At 55.0% G+C, this 17,402-nt stretch overlaps 1 protein-coding gene across 1 annotated transcript; it reads right to left on the bottom strand.

The window, feature by feature from the left end:
• Positions 1–260: 260 nt before the first annotated feature.
• CASP14 (caspase 14) lies at positions 261–15,680 on the bottom strand. The gene is made up of 7 exons (XM_075129049.1): positions 15,525–15,680; positions 11,516–11,680; positions 10,856–11,080; positions 8,260–8,284; positions 5,922–5,999; positions 5,257–5,363; positions 261–1,678 (listed from the first exon to the last, which is right to left on the bottom strand). Exons 1-7 carry the CDS (start codon positions 15,678–15,680, stop codon positions 1,484–1,486), a joined length of 951 nt encoding a protein of 316 aa, XP_074985150.1. The 3' UTR covers positions 261–1,483.
• Positions 15,681–17,402: the final 1,722 nt, after the last annotated feature.

Here is a 17,402-nt window from a genome sequence, read left to right as displayed (position 1 = left end):
AGCAAATTGGAAGGGGTGCATAGAAGAGAACCAAAAAAAGATTTGCTGGCTGGAGAAAATGCTTTCGGTGACAGACTTAAATCTGCTGAACTTCCCAAAAAGAAAATTGAGAAGTGACTTGATCGTGTGTATAAACACCTTCCCAGGGAGAAAATCCCAGGTACTGAAGAGCTTTTTCATGAGCGGAGAAAGGCAGAACATGAACCAACGGCTGGAAATGAAAGCCTGACACATTCAAATTAGAAAGGAGTACCCCTCGCAGAATTCAGTTTTTATGTTTCCGTCATTTCGATGGAGAACAGCAATGGTGATTTTTAAAGCTTTTTTTTCTTATCATTGATTTAAATTTTCACACTTGTGCACAATGCTGGGGGTGCAAGCAAGGGGAGACAAACAATATTATTTAACGCCTGCAGCCACTGAAATTCAAAGTTAACACACCCGTTGTCAACGTCCCACATCAAAACCTTCCGAGTCACTATCCATCAAACAAACGCTCAGGCATTCTCAAGCAGCGTTTTTCTTCCCTTGCCTACCTGCGGTGGCAGATTAGCCCTGGGCAAAATGGCTGCCGTTCTGGAAGATGCTTTAGCCAAACAAGTTATTGTTCCTGTGGCAATAACTTAAACCCCCCACAGCTGGGAGGTGTAACGTGAGGAGAAGCAGGCATGGTGAAGACATAACAAACCCAGTGAATTACCCGTCTTCCCTTTGTCTATGCTTTAGCTAAACAATGCTTTAGTAGGGCACAATGCACCAGTAACGGGGTGACATTTTTGGTCCTGGGTTATACAGGTCAGACTAGATGATCAGATGTCCCCTTCTGGCCTTAAAAATCTCTGTCTCCGGCAGACTTCCCTGCCTCAGTTAGACTCGGGGCAGTTCACACCACTCCCTGCGATCGGCTCAGGCTCTCTGCAGACGCAGGCAGTGTCAGTTACACCCCAGGCACTGGTCACACTTGGGGCAGTTCACACCTGGCCAAGCAATCGGTTCAGGCTCTCTGCAGATTCAGGTGCCAGTCACACTTAGGCCAGCGGCGCCTCTGACCCCATTTTCTCTGCAGATGTGAGAGCTGGAGACCTCGTTGTCTCGAGTGAAGGCTGTGGGTCTGGATGCTTAGAGTGTGTGTCTGAATGCACTAAATGCCTGATGCGCAGGGGTAATGGTGTAAAGACTGGGTTGGAGGGCGGAAAGTCTCATGGGCACAACGGGACAGGAGAAGCTGTGTTAGACAGGCCCAGGGTCTGATCTGTGAGTCTTACTCCTGGGGGAAAACAACAAAGCGTATGTTGACCATGGAAAGGTATAGGGAATACATCCGGGCTAGGGAGAGAACCCAGGTGTCCTGACTGTCAGCCCTCCCCGGACTGCATCCTCTATCCTCTTCCAGAGCCGGGGATAGAACCCAGGAGTCCTGAGTTCTCAGGCCAGTGCTTGACTGGTTGATCAGAAGGACAGGCATAATGGGTGCTGCTTTCTTTTACCTTTGGCGCTCTGAGATTGATGGTGGAGTTAGCTGTGTGAAATGTATGTTTCGCAAACCAGCGGGAAAACAGTTAAGACTCCGACTTACCTTCAAACGGAGCTTTTTTGTCAGAGTGGACTTTATTTCTGGGTGAGTCATTCTGATTTTCTCCTTTATCATGAACTCATTCTGAGCAATCGTGTTAGTTACCTAGAAGAGGATCGAGTCATTTGAAAATACAAATCTATCAGGGGAAAGTTGTTCCTGTGGCAATAACTTAAACCCCCCACAGCTGGGAGGTGTAACGTGAAGAGAAGCAGGCATGGTGAAGACATAACAAACCCAGTGAATTACCCGTCTTCCCTTTGTCTATGGTGTGTAACTGCTGGAAAATGGAATTGCCGTTCCGCGAATTGGGACCAAAAAACCCCAAACCAACCAACCAAACATTATTTTTGCAGACCGAAGAGTTCTGAAAAGTCAAGACATGGAAACACCAAAATGCAAGAACTGGCAACTTCGAATTGGAACAAAACTTTTCCCCTCTCTAACCCAAGTAGCTAGCTAAAATTCAGGGATCGGTAGGTTATTTGGGAAGAGAAATGGAGATTGGAGTCTGGTACCTTTGAGGCAATTTTGTTTATTTACGCAGAACATACAGAATCCAGGGAAGCACACGGAAGCAATCAACCGAGAGACACTTTTCTTGCTCAGAGTTCCAAACCTCTTTCAGCCAGCACAGTGCCCAAAAGCTCTCTCTCTAGGCTTGGTCTCTCCCCTTGTACCTGCACCAGCACCTCTTAGCTAAAACAATATCCAGAGAAACCTTCTGCCCAGATGGTCCAGATTCCTGCATGGACTCACAAAGCGCTTTGTTCTGGGCAGTGACGTGTGCTTATCTATCACTCACAGCTAGCTCAGGGCAGTGGTTAAACCTACCACAACCTTTGGCTCTGGAATGCTGATTTGAAATAATGCAGCATTGGCTCCAGGATAATAGAGACACAAGGTGGGGGAAGTGACATCTTTTATTAAGATATTATTGTCTAATTCGAAATAATGTCAGTTCATTGTTTCCTTGCGCCCCACTTCTCCTCTGCCCAGTCTGTCTGTGTCCTCCTGGCCTCTTGTACTCAGATTGTCAGCTCCTTGGGGCATCTTTCATTCTGTGTCTGCACAGCACCTGACACAGTGGGGTCTGGGCCAGGATTGAGTGCCTAGGCACGACCGTAATACACCTCACGTACAGTGCCTGGCACAACGGGGTTCTGGGCCATGACTAAGCTCCTAGGTGCTAAGACCTCGCCCACCTTGTCTCTTTAAAACAAGGGAGCTTTGTATCTGTTTTCTGGTGCGGGTGAGGTCACGGCTTTTATTGGACCAACTTCTGCTGGGGAGACAGACAAGCTTTGGAGCCCTGCTGCAGGGCTGAAGGGAGAAATCGGCACCTCTGAGCTAAATCCCAGTTGGGACTGACAGGAAAGTTTATGGGGCCACGCCTTGTAGGTGGTCACATGAGAGGGGGTTTGATTGTTCTGCAGAAGGGGTTTGAAGTGTGACATTAAGGGCTAGCAGACAGGTGTGGGTTACAGATTGTTGCCAGGAGCCAGTGTCCCTGTTAAGCCCACGGGTTGTACTGTCTAGCAGTGTTATGACGTAGTCCCAGGCTGGCCTTTGGAAGGGCTGGGCGGGTTTCCTTGGAGGGGGCGGACTGACCGTTGTCATCTGAAAGCTTGTCCCTTGGTCCAATAGACGATATGACCTCCCCCCACCTTGTTGCGTTAATATCCAGGAACTCACATGGCAACAACCTGGCAAACAACTGGGGACGGCATCTTTTTGGGGGGAAGTTCATGATTTTTAATCCAGGCTCAGGAGTTTGGAGGCCTGATCCCTGACCTCTGAACACACTGTGATGTTACACCCCATATTCTTCATGGAAATATGGTTATGATATGAATATGGTATGACTAAGATGTACTTTATGCAAGATGGTTCATGTGAGGTCTCATTGGAAAGGTTCTGATTTACTGAATGTGTTTATCCCATTTGTATGCACGTATCATTGCTGTATTTGAAGCTGGGAATATTGACCATGTCTCTGTATTTCAAATGTGCTGTGTTTGATGAGGCCAAACAATGTTAGTGGCTGATTGAAGAAATGCACACAAGCATAAGGATCACCCAAGGAACTGTGTGCAACAGAGACCTCTCAGAGATAGCTCTACACAATGGAAACTGTTTGACCCAGGTCACAGCAAAAAAGCTTTCCAGCAAGAGTGGGGAAGATATAAAAGAGGGACAATGACAACATGAGGGGTCCTCACTCTCCCTACAACACACCTGAAATCACCTGAGGAACAGAGACTGAACTGTGAGAAGTGATGGTCCCAAGCTAAGATCTTTAGCCTGTGTATGAAAACCTGGGAAAGCCAAGGCAACTTGTGCCTTAAGAATCGGCCAGCCTGTTTATCACTCAGGGTGAGAATTTGCTAATTGATATCCTACCGATCTAGTGCGTTAAGCTCAGTCTGCGGCTTTTGTTTATTTACTAAGGTAATCTGCTTTGTTCGGTTTGCTATCCCTTTAACCACTTAAAATTCACTTTTTGTCGTTAATAAACTTATTTCTTCTTTATAATAAAACCCAGTTTATGTAGTTTCTAACGGGGGGGGGGGAAGAAGTTGTGCTCATTTCTCTTCACATTGAGGAAGACGGCGGATTTTTATGAGCTTGCACTGTGCAGATTTTTCTGCACAGTGCAAGACAGTATTATTTTGGGTTTATCCCCCAAAAGGGGTGTGCACGTGATTGCTGGGGGAGTCCTCTCACACGGAGCGGACTTCACTCAGTGTCTGCAGCAGGGTGTGGCCCTACCTGTGTGTGGGGGCGTGTGCTGCAAGAGGCCGGACATTCAGCAAAACAGGGAGAAGGAACCCAGGCTGGTGGAGCAGGGGAGGCTCAGTGAAACGGCAGTACATCAGGTGGCATCCCGGAAGGGGGGTGCCCCACACACACTTTTCCTCCTCTGTAACATGGAGATAATGATACATCCTTGCTTTGAAAAGTGCTTTGTCATCTACTGCTGAGAGAAGAGCTAGATAAGCGCCAGGGATTAGAATGTATCTTTGTTTTATATTTATACCCACATACATCTTATGTACTATAAAATATATATGTTGTGTGTATAAATAATATATTCATTAGAATTTTATAAAATATAGAAAAGGTGGGTATAAATAACCTATTGTATATTTCTACACACAGTTGTCTGTATAACGCATATGTGTCTATACACAAATACAGATGTAGCTGTATTGTACCTACGGTATATTTGTATGAGTGTGTTATAGAAATGCACACGTATAACAGTTAAACGTCGTGGCACCCGTTTCACTCTGTCGCACCCCGACAACTGTTCCCACTCAACTTAGAATAGCCTGGAATAGGCCATGTTTAAATTGAAGGAAGCATGTTGGGTTTGCACCACTTTGATAGGTCAGTTTAAATTCCCACCTTAGGTTATAGCGGTGCTGCTAAGCCCTCAATGCCCCTTGGAAACAGTCTTCCTGTGGGCCAGCCACATGCTGTAAAAGCACCAGCCACGCTGATGACAGACACCCATTCCTTCATTCGATCACACACAGCCTTGGGCAGCTGGGATTTGAACTCTGCTGCATCTCTAGAAACAAAAAGGCTAGGGAGATCTCCCTTTGCCGGGCACAGTATAAGGTCACTTATCCTCCCACTCAATAGCAACATAACCTCCCCAGATGCCATGCGTTTACCTTGGTGAATAGCTCCATGATGTCCCAGTAGGGGTTTGTAGTGAAGACATCCACCATGGTCTGAATCAACCGAGAGCCTGTGGTTTCATTTCTAATTGAGTAATAACCTGGGGACGAAGGAGGGAGATTCATTAAAACCACAGACCCACGTGGGACTTCACTGCCTCCCGGTCTGAAGCTGCTGGAGTCAGGGTGAGACCAGATACTTGGATTCACTGAACAAAGATACCTCAGGATGTGCCAGAGGGCTAGGGCTTCGAATAGCAAGACCACACTGTCGGGGGCAAGTTTTGCAGAACAATACTAATAGACCCCATTTTTCCCCCAGAGCTGGGATGGAACCCAGGAGTCCTGGCTCCCAGGCCCCCTGCTCTAACCCACACTCCCTTCCCAGAGCTGGGCATAGAACCCAGGAGTCCTGGCTCCCAGTCCTGCCTGCTTTAACCCACCAACCCCCACCGCAAGTAGTGGATAAAACCCAGGAGTCCAGGCTCCCAGCCCCCCTGCTCTAACCCACTAGCCCCCACTCCCCTCCCAGAGCTGGGTCAGAACCCAGGAGTCCTGGTCTCCCCTTATAACAAAAGTGTAACGAGCCAAGTACAGCACAAGGCTGTAGCTTCCGCTACTTTGATACGAGCAGGGTGGAAACAGATTCACGTTGGTACCGTTTGGGGATGAAAAGACGAAGAGGCAGTCAGCATGTGTAGGAATCCGCCACCGAGGGACCTGGTTGTCTGAGTCAGCTACAAGATTATCACATTGAAGCACACCTGGGTCTCCTCTTCCTAAAACATAAAATAGCTTCCTTTCAGAAACAGAAATTAAAATGCAGCAGAGTCACACATACTTAGCTAGTGGTTGCTAGATCCAGCACACATAACGTCTCAAAACAAGCACTAGAAGGACATCATTTAAAACCAATGCAAGGAAACATGGTTTCCATGCAAAGCATAATTAGCCTGTGGAACTCCCTGCCACAAGATGCCCCTGAGGCCCAAATGTAATGTTTTATTGTAACTCCTCTCCTTCCTCTGATTTGTCTGTTCCTGACCCTCCCACGATGAAATGGGGTATTAGAAAGTATGGGAAAAAAATCATTTTTGATGAAAATGCTCTCCTTTTCATTGTAAAAAACAGAATTTTTGGTTTTCAGCAAGTTACAAGTTGCAGTTTAAAGCCACCATTTGGCCGTTTTAAGACGAGGGGGGATTTTTATGGTTTCCTGCGTCTGGTTTCACTTCGGAGTGGATTCCGCTCCCTGCCTAACTGCCCGTTTTGCTGTGCTCGTGGGGGGTGGGGATTCCAGAGAACAGGGCCCATTTAAGACAAAAATTCAGCAACAAATCCAAAGCGGGGATGCGGCGCTGTCAGCTGGCTAGCTGGTTAAGGCCTTAAAGCAGGGGAGGGCAAACTATGGCCCGCGGGACCGTCCTGCCCAGCCCCCGAGCTCCTGGCCCGGGAGGCTAGCCCCCGGCCCCGCTGTCCCCCCTCTCCCGCAGCCCCAGCTCTCTCAACCGCCGGCACAAGGCTCGGGGGCGGTGGGGGGGTGAGCTCCTGGGGCAGCGGCCTGACCCGGTCTCTGGGCTGCGCCATGGCGGCGTGGCCTGGCTCGAGCAGGGTGGCACGGCTGTAACATCGCCAGCCACCGGTGCTCCCGGCAGCGCGGTAAGGGGGCAGGGAGGGTTGGATAGAGGGCAGGGGAGTTCGGGGTGGTGGTCAGGGGTGTGAATAGGGGTTGGGGAAGGAACAGGGGGTTGAATGGGGGCAGGGGTCCCCCGGGGGCAGTCAGGAAGGAGGGGGGGTTGGATGGGGCAGCAGGGGGCAGTCAGGGGCAGGGTTTCCAGGGGCAGTCAGGGAGAAGGGGTGGTTGGACGGGGCAGGGGTCCCGGGGGGGCCGTCAGGAATGAGAGCAGGGGTTGGATGGGGCAGCGGGGGTCTGGGGGCAGTCAGGGGACAGGGAGCGGGGGGGTGTGCATGGGACAGGGGTCCCTGAGGCGCCGTCAGGGAACGGGGGGGGGTTGGATGGGGCAGGAGTCCTGGGGGTGGGGGCAGATAGGAGGTGGGGCCCAGGCCACCACCCCCTCCCCTAACCAGCCCTCCATATAATTTACAAAACCTGATGCGGCCCTCAGGCCAAAAAGTTTGCCCGCCCTGCCTTAAAGTGTTCCATTCACTCGTCTGCTAAACGTTGAGGTTATCGTCCTTATTTGTCTGTGACGGGGTGAATGCCTTTTGCATTGTACATATATCCTGTACTAGTGTAAGTAAATTAACCTGTTGTTGCAATGTCCTTTTTCACGTCCGTATCCTGTGCTTAATTAGCCTTAAATCAAAGAGACGACTAAGGGGGGATATGATAGAGGTCTATTAAATCACGACTGGTGGGGAGAAAGTAAATAAGGAAGTGCTAATTACTCCTTCTCGTAACATAAGAACTAGGGGGTCACCCAGTGAAATGACTAGACAGCAGCTTTAAAACAAACAAAAGAAAATATTTCTTCACACAATCATAGAACAACAGGGTTGGAAGGGACCTCAGGAGGTCATCTAGTCCAACCCCCTGCTCAAAGCAGGACCAATCCCCAACTAAATCATCCCAGCCAGGGCTTTGTCAAGCCTGACCTTAAAAACCTCCACAGTTAACCTGGGGAACTCCTTTCCAGAGGATGTTGTGAAGGTGAAGACCATAACAGGGTTCAAAAACGAATTAGATAAATTCTTGGAGGATAGGTCCGTCAATGGCTATTAGCCAGGATGGGCAGGGATGGTGTCCCTAGCCTCTGTTTGCCAGAAGCTGGGAATAGGAGACAGGGGAAGGATCACTTGATGATTCCCTGTTCTGTTCATTCCCTCTGGGGCACCTGGCACTGGCCACTGTCGGCAGACAGGACACTGGGCTAGATGGACCTTTGGTCTGACCCAGTGTAGCTGTTCTTATGTTCTGATGATGTATTAGCATTTAGATGAAGATTTACTTCATGCACGAATACTAATGCAGGATACCTGAAACGTTTCCACGTCTCCGGCCCTACTGGAACAAACGGCCGGCAATTACATTATGTAGATCACTGGTTCTGGGTCACTTGTGTATGATAGGAAGTAGAACATTAACTTCAAAGCAACGGCGAAAGCCCACAGACGGTCTGCACTGGCGATCCCTCAAAGCCCATGCTGGGATGAAGGCGCCTGTGAGCAAGATCTATAAAATACTGGATCCTGGGAGCGATTCTCGGTCTCTGGACTGCTCGGGTTCTGCCCGGGAGAACCTGGTGCCATTGGACTACAGGCTCTAATTCAGCGAACGTGTGCCCTGCTTTCTCAGTCTGCTCTGAGGCAGGCACTTGCAGCTGTGAGCCGCTCGGGGAATGAAAAGAAACCACTCTTTAAAAAAAGAACAGGAGGACTTGTGGCACCTTAGAGACTAACCAATTTATTGGAGCGTGAGCTTTCGTGAGCTACAGCTCACTTCATCGGATGCATCCTGTGGAAAATACAGTGGGGACATATATATACACACAGAACATGAGAAAAAACAAAACCAAAAACCCAAACCTGTAAGGAGAGTGATCCGTTAAGACGAGCTATTACCAGCAGGAGAGCGGGGGGGGGGGGGGGGACTGTTTGTCGGGATAATCAAGGTGAGCCATTTCCAGCAGTTAACAAGAACGACTGAGGAACAGTGGGGGGGGGGGAGGGAGATAAACAAGGGGAAATAGTTTTACTTTGTGTAATGACCCATCCACTCCAAGTCTCTATTCAAGCCTAAGTTAATTGTATCCAATTTGCAAATTTAATTCCAATTCAGCAGTCTCTCGCTGGAGTCTGTTTTCGAAGTTTTTTTTGTTGAAGGATAGTCACTTTGAGGTCAGAAATCGAGTGTCCAGAGAGATTGAAGCGTTCTCCGACTGGTTTATGAATGTTATAATTCTTGACATCTGATTTGTGTCCATTTATTCTTTTATGTAGAGACTGTCCAGTTCCCCCCCCTCCCCCTACCCCGCTCTCCTGCTGGTAATAGCTCATCTTAACTGATCACTCTGCTTACAGGTTTGGGGTTTTGGTTTTGTTTTTTTCTCATGTTCTGGGTATATATATATATATATATGTCCTCACTGTGTTTTCCACTGAATGCATCCGATGAAGTGAGCTGTAGCTCACGAAAGCTCACGCTCCAATAAATTGGTGAGTCTCTAAGGTGCCACAAGTCCTCCTGTTCTTTTTGCGGATACAGACGAACACGGCTGCTCCTCTGAAACCTGTCACTCTCTAAAAGTGTGGCCACTGCTACTTTCTGACGGGCTCTTAGCTGTAAGATCTGGGGGGCAGGGCCTGTGTCTCTGTCACTGGGGTGCTGATGCCTTCCGTGCATTTCTGAGTTGCTCAGGAAAGAAATCACCATAAAATCATGATTAATTGTGTGTCTTGGACTCCCCTATGATAATGCTGTGAATTTTCTATTCCGTGTGTTACGGGATATCCTAGGAGCCTAGTCATGGCCCATGACCCCGTTGCGTCAGGAGCTGCACAGACCCAGAACAAACCACGATCCCTGCCCCAAAGAGCCAACCGTATTGGTGTGAGCCAAGGGGGAGACAGGCAGACGCAGGAGCCCAAGGGAGCAATGAGACCAGACTGAGCAGTAACCGGAGGGGTCCCAGCCTGCGTGACTGCTGCCGAGTTTTTTGCCGGCCTTGGAGCACACGTTTGGAAGAGGAGAATGAGGAAGCGACCCCCTGTCAGTTTCTTACCCTACAGTTTTCTACCTTGAGTTAATTGGTCATCAGTTAAGTTGAGGTAAAACTCAAGTTAAGCCAAATGCCACCTTTCCTCTGGCAGGGAAGGGCCTGTGTACAGGGTGAGGAATGAGTGGGGCGGTGTGTTATACACTGAGCTGGGACTGCTGCCTGTACTTCAGATTGTTGAACACAACAGGACAGAGTTAAGGTTGCAGGGGCATCCTTAATTCTGGCCTTCCCTAACTTTTCAGTGCTCGACTTTGCAACTTCAGAGTTCTTCAAATGCAGTTTGTGTGTGTGATACAAAGTAGAAGGCGATGGCTACACTGGGTTTGCTTAAACGGGTGTTAGAATCTGAGTGTGAAGAAAAGGAAATTGTAGCTGTAACCCGCGTTAGCTAACACATGAGGGATGGGAAAAGGGAAAAGATTTTACCCTGGGTGTGACCAGGTTTGCCTCTGCAGCTCCCCTTTGAGGCTCAGAACTGCACAACTCACCCGGTCACGAGGTCTCTGCAGTTTGGTCACTGTCTCTTGCAGGGTCTGATGTAAACCTCCAGCTGTGTCAAATGTCAGTCCAGGCCCTTGTGGGGTGGGGAGTCCAAAAATTGGGGAGGAGGGGGGGAAGAGGAAACAGCTCAGCTCTAAACAGAGTCATGGGCTGACACTCCCTTCTAGGGAGATCCCCACCCAGGCCCTCGCTCAGTCTCCCACGCTCCGCTTGTCCGTTCTGCCAGGAGGCTCACCCGCCCGGCGAGCCACCTCTGTGTAGACGTGGCCAGGGAGGAGGGGTCGGAATGAAAGAATTCAATCTGGTGCTGGGTTCCCCACTCAAAGGAGGGGGAATCTGAGCCGCGGACTCACCCCCCGGCAGGCCTGGATGATGAAGACCTTGGGTTTGCCCCGCAGCGCTCGGCAGGTCGCGTTGGTCATCTCTGCGAACAGCTCGTCCAGGTTCACATGCCGTCCATCAGCCGCCATGACAACTCCGCTGTCCCCATGCGCCATGACCACCACGAAGCTGCAGCTGACCGGGCCTCGGATTTGGTCTATCCGCTCTCGGAAGCTCACCAGCTCGGTCCGGAATTGCTTCGGGATGAAATTGTGACGGTCGGGAAAGCAAGGACAGGGAGTGCACCAGCCTCATGGCGCTGTGTGAACGGCGAACACGGGCAAAGCCTCATTCCCGTGTCCCCGACTCCTAGCAGCAAATGCTCCCCGTGAGGGGAGCAAACTGGAAAGGCCCCAAACAAAGGCGAACGGCTGGGGCCAGTGATATGGTGGGGCCTGGTGAACTCTGGTGTGGACCATGAAGGGGTGGGGGCACTGGGCTGCTGAGGGTGGCGTTTCCTGCAGGAGTTCCTGAGACACCAGGATGGACTGACTATGGGCAGACTCTGCACGATCTGAAAGGGGACTGGGCGCGAGTGATCCAGCTGGAGAGGAAACTATGGGGAAACTGAGGCAAGGTTGCTGCACTGCCAGCCTGTGCCACCAGGGCGCCCTGGTTACAGCGCTATTTACCTTTGCAGTCAGGTCCTTGACCAGAGTGTTCTGAAATCCAAAAGTCTCATACATCCTGTCCAGCGCCTTGATGTCATTCTCCGCGCCCGGCCGATCTTTCAGCACGCAGAGGGTCAGGGCCAACCGCGCCCCACTCATGTCGTACGCCTGCAGCAGGGAGCGAAGGTTTCATGCCCTGGGGTGCCCCAGTTTCCCAGACGCGTGGCAGGGGACAACCAGCCGGGCATTTAGAGATGTGAAACCGACCGAGCCCAGAGCCCAGGACTCGGTCAGGGACTCCCAAACTCCGGCAGGGAACCAGGCGTCTGTGGGGGCAAAAGCTAAATTCCCAGCTACCCAACAGGACGAGCCCAAAGGGAAGTGTCTGCCACGACAAATACCCAAAGGGCTTTCCGGTCAGTGGGTATCCAGGGACCCCTCGTCTGGTGCTGGGATGCGGCCCCTCTGGGGTGGGGCACAAGAACTGGTTATACAGGGACCCCTTGGCCAAGTGGTGAGATGCAGCCACCTCTGGAGTGGGGAAGCTGTTCATGGGACACTGGCAATATCTGGGAATACTAAAGGCTTCTATCAGGGCCCCATAGTACGGGAACGAGGCCAGAACTGACTGCCAGTGGACAGCACCCCCTTCTGAGCCCCCCCCCCTGCTCGGCACAGCGCCCCCACTGAGCCCCCGCCCGGCTCCCTGGAGCCCGGCACCCCCTTCTGAGCCCCCCCCCCCTGCTCGGCACAGCGCCCCCACTGAGCCCCCGCCCGGCTCCCTGGAGCCCGGCACCCCCTTCTGAGCCCCCCCCCTGCTCGGCACAGCGCCCCCACTGAGCCCCCGCCCTGCCCCCTGCAGCCCGGCACCCCCTTCTGAGCCCCCCCCCTGCTCGGCACAGCACCCCCACTGAGCCCCCGCCCTGCCCCCTGCAGCCCGGCACCCCCTGCTGAGCCCCCCCCCTGCTCGGCACAGCGCCCCCACTGAGCCCCCGCCCTGCCCCCTGCAGCCCGGCACCCCCTGCTGAGCCCCCCCGCCCCCTGCTCGGCACACCGCCCCCACTGAGCCCCCGCCCTGCCCCCTGCAGCCCGGCACCCCCTGCTGAGCCCCCCCCCCACCCTGCTCAGCACAGCACCCCCACTGAGCCCCCGCCCTGCCCCCTGCAGCCCGGCACCCCCTGCTGAGCCCCCCCCCCCCGCTCGGCACAGCACCCCCACTGAGCCCCCGCCCTGCCCCCTGCAGCCCGGCACCCCCTGCTGAGCCCCCCCCCCCCCCTGCTCAGCACAGCACCCCCACTGAGCCCCCGCCCTGCTCCCTGGAGCCCGGCACCCCCTTCTGAGCCCCCCCCACCCTGCTCGGCACAGCGCCCCCACTGAGCCCCCGCCCTGCCCCCTGCAGCCCGGCACCCCCTTCTGAGCCCCCCCCACCCTGCTCGGCACAGCGCCCCCACTGAGCCCCCGCCCTGCCCCCTGCAGCCCGGCACCCCCTGCTGAGCCCCCCCCACCCTGCTCGGCACAGCGCCCCCACTGAGCCCCCGCCCTGCCCCCTGCAGCCCGGCACCCCCTTCTGAGCCCCCCCCACCCTGCTCGGCACAGTGCCCCCACTGAGCCCCCGCCCTGCTCCCTGGAGCCCGGCACCCCCTTCTGAGCCCCCCCCTCACCCTACTCGGCACAGCGCCCCCACTGAGCCCCCGCCCTGCCCCCTGCAGCCCGGCACCCCCTTCTGAGCCCCCCCCACCCTGCTCGGCACAGTGCCCCCACTGAGCCCCCGCCCTGCCCCCTGCAGCCCGGCACCCCCTTCTGAGCCCCCCCTCACCCTGCTCGGCACAGCGCCCCCACTGAGCCCCCGCCCTGCTCCCTGGAGCCCGGCACCCCCTTCTGAGCCCCCCCCACCCTGCTCGGCACAGCGCCCCCACTGAGCCCCCGCCCTGCCCCCTGCTGAGCCCCAAGCCCAGTACCCAGGGCACGGCGCCCCCTAGCACCGCCCTGGAGCTGTGGGGGGCAGAGTCCTTATGAAGGGAGACAGAGCCCGGCATTTCCGCCGTCTGGCAGCGTCTCCGCAGGGGACAGTGTCTCAGCGAATGCCCCCGACCTGCCCCGACTCCGCTCTCGGCCCGGGCTGCGCTGACCCTGCCTGGGCGAAGGCGGGCCTGTGTCCCCCCACCTGAGGCCCCGGCGGCCGGCCCGGACAGAGATGGTTCACGTCGAAATGCTAAGCTGGGCACAGCCCACCCTCATGCTCAGCCCCCGCCACCCCCAGCACGGAGCCTGGCCAGCCAGAGCCGCCCCAACCCAGGCCAAGCCGCAGGGCCACCCGTGCCCCAGGGCGCTTTGCGGCAATTCACCGGCGCGGCCCCCCTGAATTCGTGCGGGGACACAGGGGCTGGGCCGGGCACCAGCCGCCCTGGTCCCAGCGTCAGGTGATGGGGGGGCAGCCCCTCCCGTTTGATTCCCTTTCTCCCCCCTTACAGTGACAGCCTGGAGCGTGCTGCTGACGTCTGCGCAGACCACACCACAGGCCACGCCACGGACTGGGAAGGGGCTGCTCTGTGCGGCCTGATCTCAGCCAGGGTCCGTGCAGCGCCTGGCCCGATGGGGAACTTAATCGGGGTAACCTGGTTTGAGGGGGCTATGCATTAGCTGGGGGGAGCAGGGCTGGGCTGGCAGGGGGCTGCGGGTCGGGAGTGAGGGGCACCGGCAGGGCTGGGGGGGGCAGAGCTGGGCTGGCAGGGGGCTGCGGGTCGGGAGTGGGGGGCACCGGCAGAGCTGGGGGGGGCAGAGCTGGGCTGGCAGGGGGCTGCGGGTCGGGAGTGAGGGGCACCGGCAGGGCTGGGGGGCAGGGGGCTGCGGGTCGGGAGTGAGGGGCACCGGCAGGGCTGGGCTGGCAGGGGGCTGCGGGTCGGGAGTGAGGGGCACCGGCAGGGCTGGGGGGGCAGGGGCTGCGGGTCGGGAGTGAGGGGCACCGGCAGGGCTGGGGGGGCAGGGGCTGCGGGTCGGGAGTGAGGGGCACCGGCAGGGCTGGGGGGGCAGGGGCTGCGGGTCGGGAGTGAGGGGCACCGGCAGGGCTGGGGGGGCAGGGGCTGCGGGTCGGGAGTGAGGGGCACCGGCAGGGCTGGGGGGGCAGGGGCTGCGGGTCGGGAGTGAGGGGCACCGGCAGGGCTGGGGGGGCAGGGGCTGCGGGTCGGGAGTGAGGGGCACCGGCAGGGCTGGGGGGGCAGGGGCTGCGGGTCGGGAGTGAGGGGCACCGGCAGGGCTGGGGGGGCAGGGGCTGTGGGTCGGGAGTGAGGGGCACCGGCAGGGCTGGGGGACAGGGGCTGCGGGTCGGGAGTGAGGGGCACCGGCAGGGCTGGGGGGGCAGGGGGCTGTGGGTCGGGAGTGAGGGGCACCGGCAGGGCTGGGGGGGCAGGGGCTGCGGGTCGGGAGTGAGGGGCACCGGCAGGGCTGGGGTGGGTACGGAGTGGGAAGGCAGAGAGGCCAGCAAGGCAGATACCCACAGCATACCGTGCTATTACCAAACCCAAACCCACTGCAATGCAGAAGGGCACTAGAGGTGGGGCAGGGCTGTGAAGAGGCTCTCCGGCGCCGACCTGCTGGTAGGGAAACACACAGGGCAGAAGCAGAACCAGTGTATCCGGACTGCCGGGACACGGCCTAGGTCTGTCTCCCGTTCTCCAGCTTTCCCCAGCCCTTATCACCCCATGGCCTGAAAGGACTTCCTGGGTACCTCCAGCACAGCCCGAGGGTCACCCCCCCACAGAGGTGGGTCACTTTACAGATGCAAATAAAGCTCACGAATGAGAAAGGAATTGTATAAGAGAACAGAACCCAGGAGTCCTGGCTTCTAGCCCTCTCTGCTCCAAGCCCTCCGTCCTTATGACATCCTCGTGTCCAACATCCACACATTTCTGATGGGAAAAATAAACATTTCAAGGCACTCCTGATTCCTGGCTTCCTCCCTCCGTCTGTCCTGCCTGGCCCCTCATTAGCCAATTGCCCCCATGCCTGGCTCCCCAAGTTCCCCACTCCGTACCCCCTGGACAGGCTCCCAGGGGCCAGCCCGCATCGCCTCCTCCAGGGCGGTGTCCACCTCCAGCTGCCTCTCGGTGCTTAGCTGTGTCCCACGTCGCGGCAAGCCCTGCACTCTGTGGGGAGGGAAGTGGGGGATCCCATCAGAGGGGTTGGACATGGACCGCACAGCCCACCCCATGCCTCCCGTGACGCTGCACGGAATACGTGAGACACTTTATGATAGCACTATTATAAAATTGCAATGAATCTTACCAGATATGCCCTGTAAGGGATCAGTGGAAAAGTTATAATTCGCTAAATAGGATAATCACCTTTATATGTACGTATCACCCGTGTCTGGTGGGTTACAGGTAGGTGGGGCAGATCTGTATTTCCGAACACGTGCTGTGGGTCAGGGTGACACCCCCGGACAGATTGGCACCAGCCCTGCCTGGCCTGCTCGATGGCCCATCCAGGGGCATCAGCTGTACCATGGACCCATTGAGAGAGGCCGAGGGATGCAGCTAGGAGCCAGCAGGACATGTAGGGACAGGCCTGTGCACAGGGGGCTGCGGGGCTTCTCCATGCCCCCGTGCCCCGAGCTTGTGTTGGGGACAGAGGAAGCACAAACCACGTGGCAAAGGACAGAACAGGCAGCTGCATCTTCTCCATTTTGTCTCCAATCCTGCTTCCCGCCTCTGGACTCCCTTCCAGTATCGGGTTTACCATGGTGCCACTGGGCATAAGGGTGGGGCACTGGGCAGGGGGGCGGTGTGGTGCGGGCCCGCCCTCAAGGGGAAAGGGCATGCTGGCAGCACAGGGCAGGGCAGGGCAGGGCAGTGTGTGTCCGGCAGCTGCAGGTTTGTAAACAGGGCCCTCCTGCTGGGCTGTGTGGAGCGGGGCTGCTCCCGCCATGCTGTGCCTCACTGCCCCCAGCCCGCCCTTCGCTCTGGAGACTGGCCATCTGCCCCCCTGCACCTTGCCCCATGGGGGCCCACAGATATGTTTGGAGCCAGGCCCATAAAAAGTTAATCCGGCCCTGCTCACTTCTCTACAAACTGAAGCTCTGAGCAAGGACTGACTGGCCTCTCCCAGCGGTGGGTGATTCCAGGGGGACTTTCAAGCCAGCAAAGTCCCCAGTGCTGCAAAGAATCTGATCTATGGACTTGGAAATCTCTGTATGTATCTGGGGGCTTTACCATTTCACATCGCTCTTCCTGTTCTTTTTATAATAAACTTTTAGTTTTAGACACTAAAGGACTGGCCGGCGGGTTGGTATCTTGGGTAAGATCCAAACTAATATCGACCTGGCAGCGTGGCTGGCCCTTTGGGGTCAGAAGAACATTTTGTATATATTGAGCAGAGTTTTTAGATAACTTCTCACCTTACCGGTGCTGATTGGGGGCCAGAGAACTGGAATGCAATTGTCATACCCATACAGCTAAGAATAGCCTAGAATTCCTCCTTACCTGTAAGGGGTTAAGTAGCTCAAATAACCTGGTTGGCACCTGACCAAAAGGACCAATGGGGAAAGAAGATACTTGCAAATCTGGGGGTGGGTGGGAAGGCTTTGTTTTGTGTGTTCTCTTGGGAAGCAGAGAAGCATCAGGTCAGAAAACTCCTTCTCCTATAAACCATCCTAAAAGTCTCTCATGTTACAAAAATTGTAAGTAAAAGCCAGGCAAGGCGTGTTAGATTATCTTTTGTTCTGCTTGTGAATTTTTCCTTTGCTGGAGGGAGGTTTACTCCTGTTTTTTGTAACTTTGAAACTAAGCCTAGAGGAAGTTCTCCTGTGTTTTTGAATCTTTTTTACCCTGTAAAGCTATTTTCCATCCTGATTTTACAGAGGTGATTTTTACCTTTTTTTTTTTTTAAATAAAATCCTTCTTTTAAGAACCTG

Source organism: Caretta caretta, chromosome 6 (genome assembly GCF_965140235.1).
Source record: "Caretta caretta isolate rCarCar2 chromosome 6, rCarCar1.hap1, whole genome shotgun sequence".
In the NCBI taxonomy this organism is placed as follows: Eukaryota; Metazoa; Chordata; order Testudines; family Cheloniidae; genus Caretta; species Caretta caretta.
Note: the sequence above shows the minus strand (reverse complement) of the source record. Positions and strands in the feature narration are given on the sequence as shown.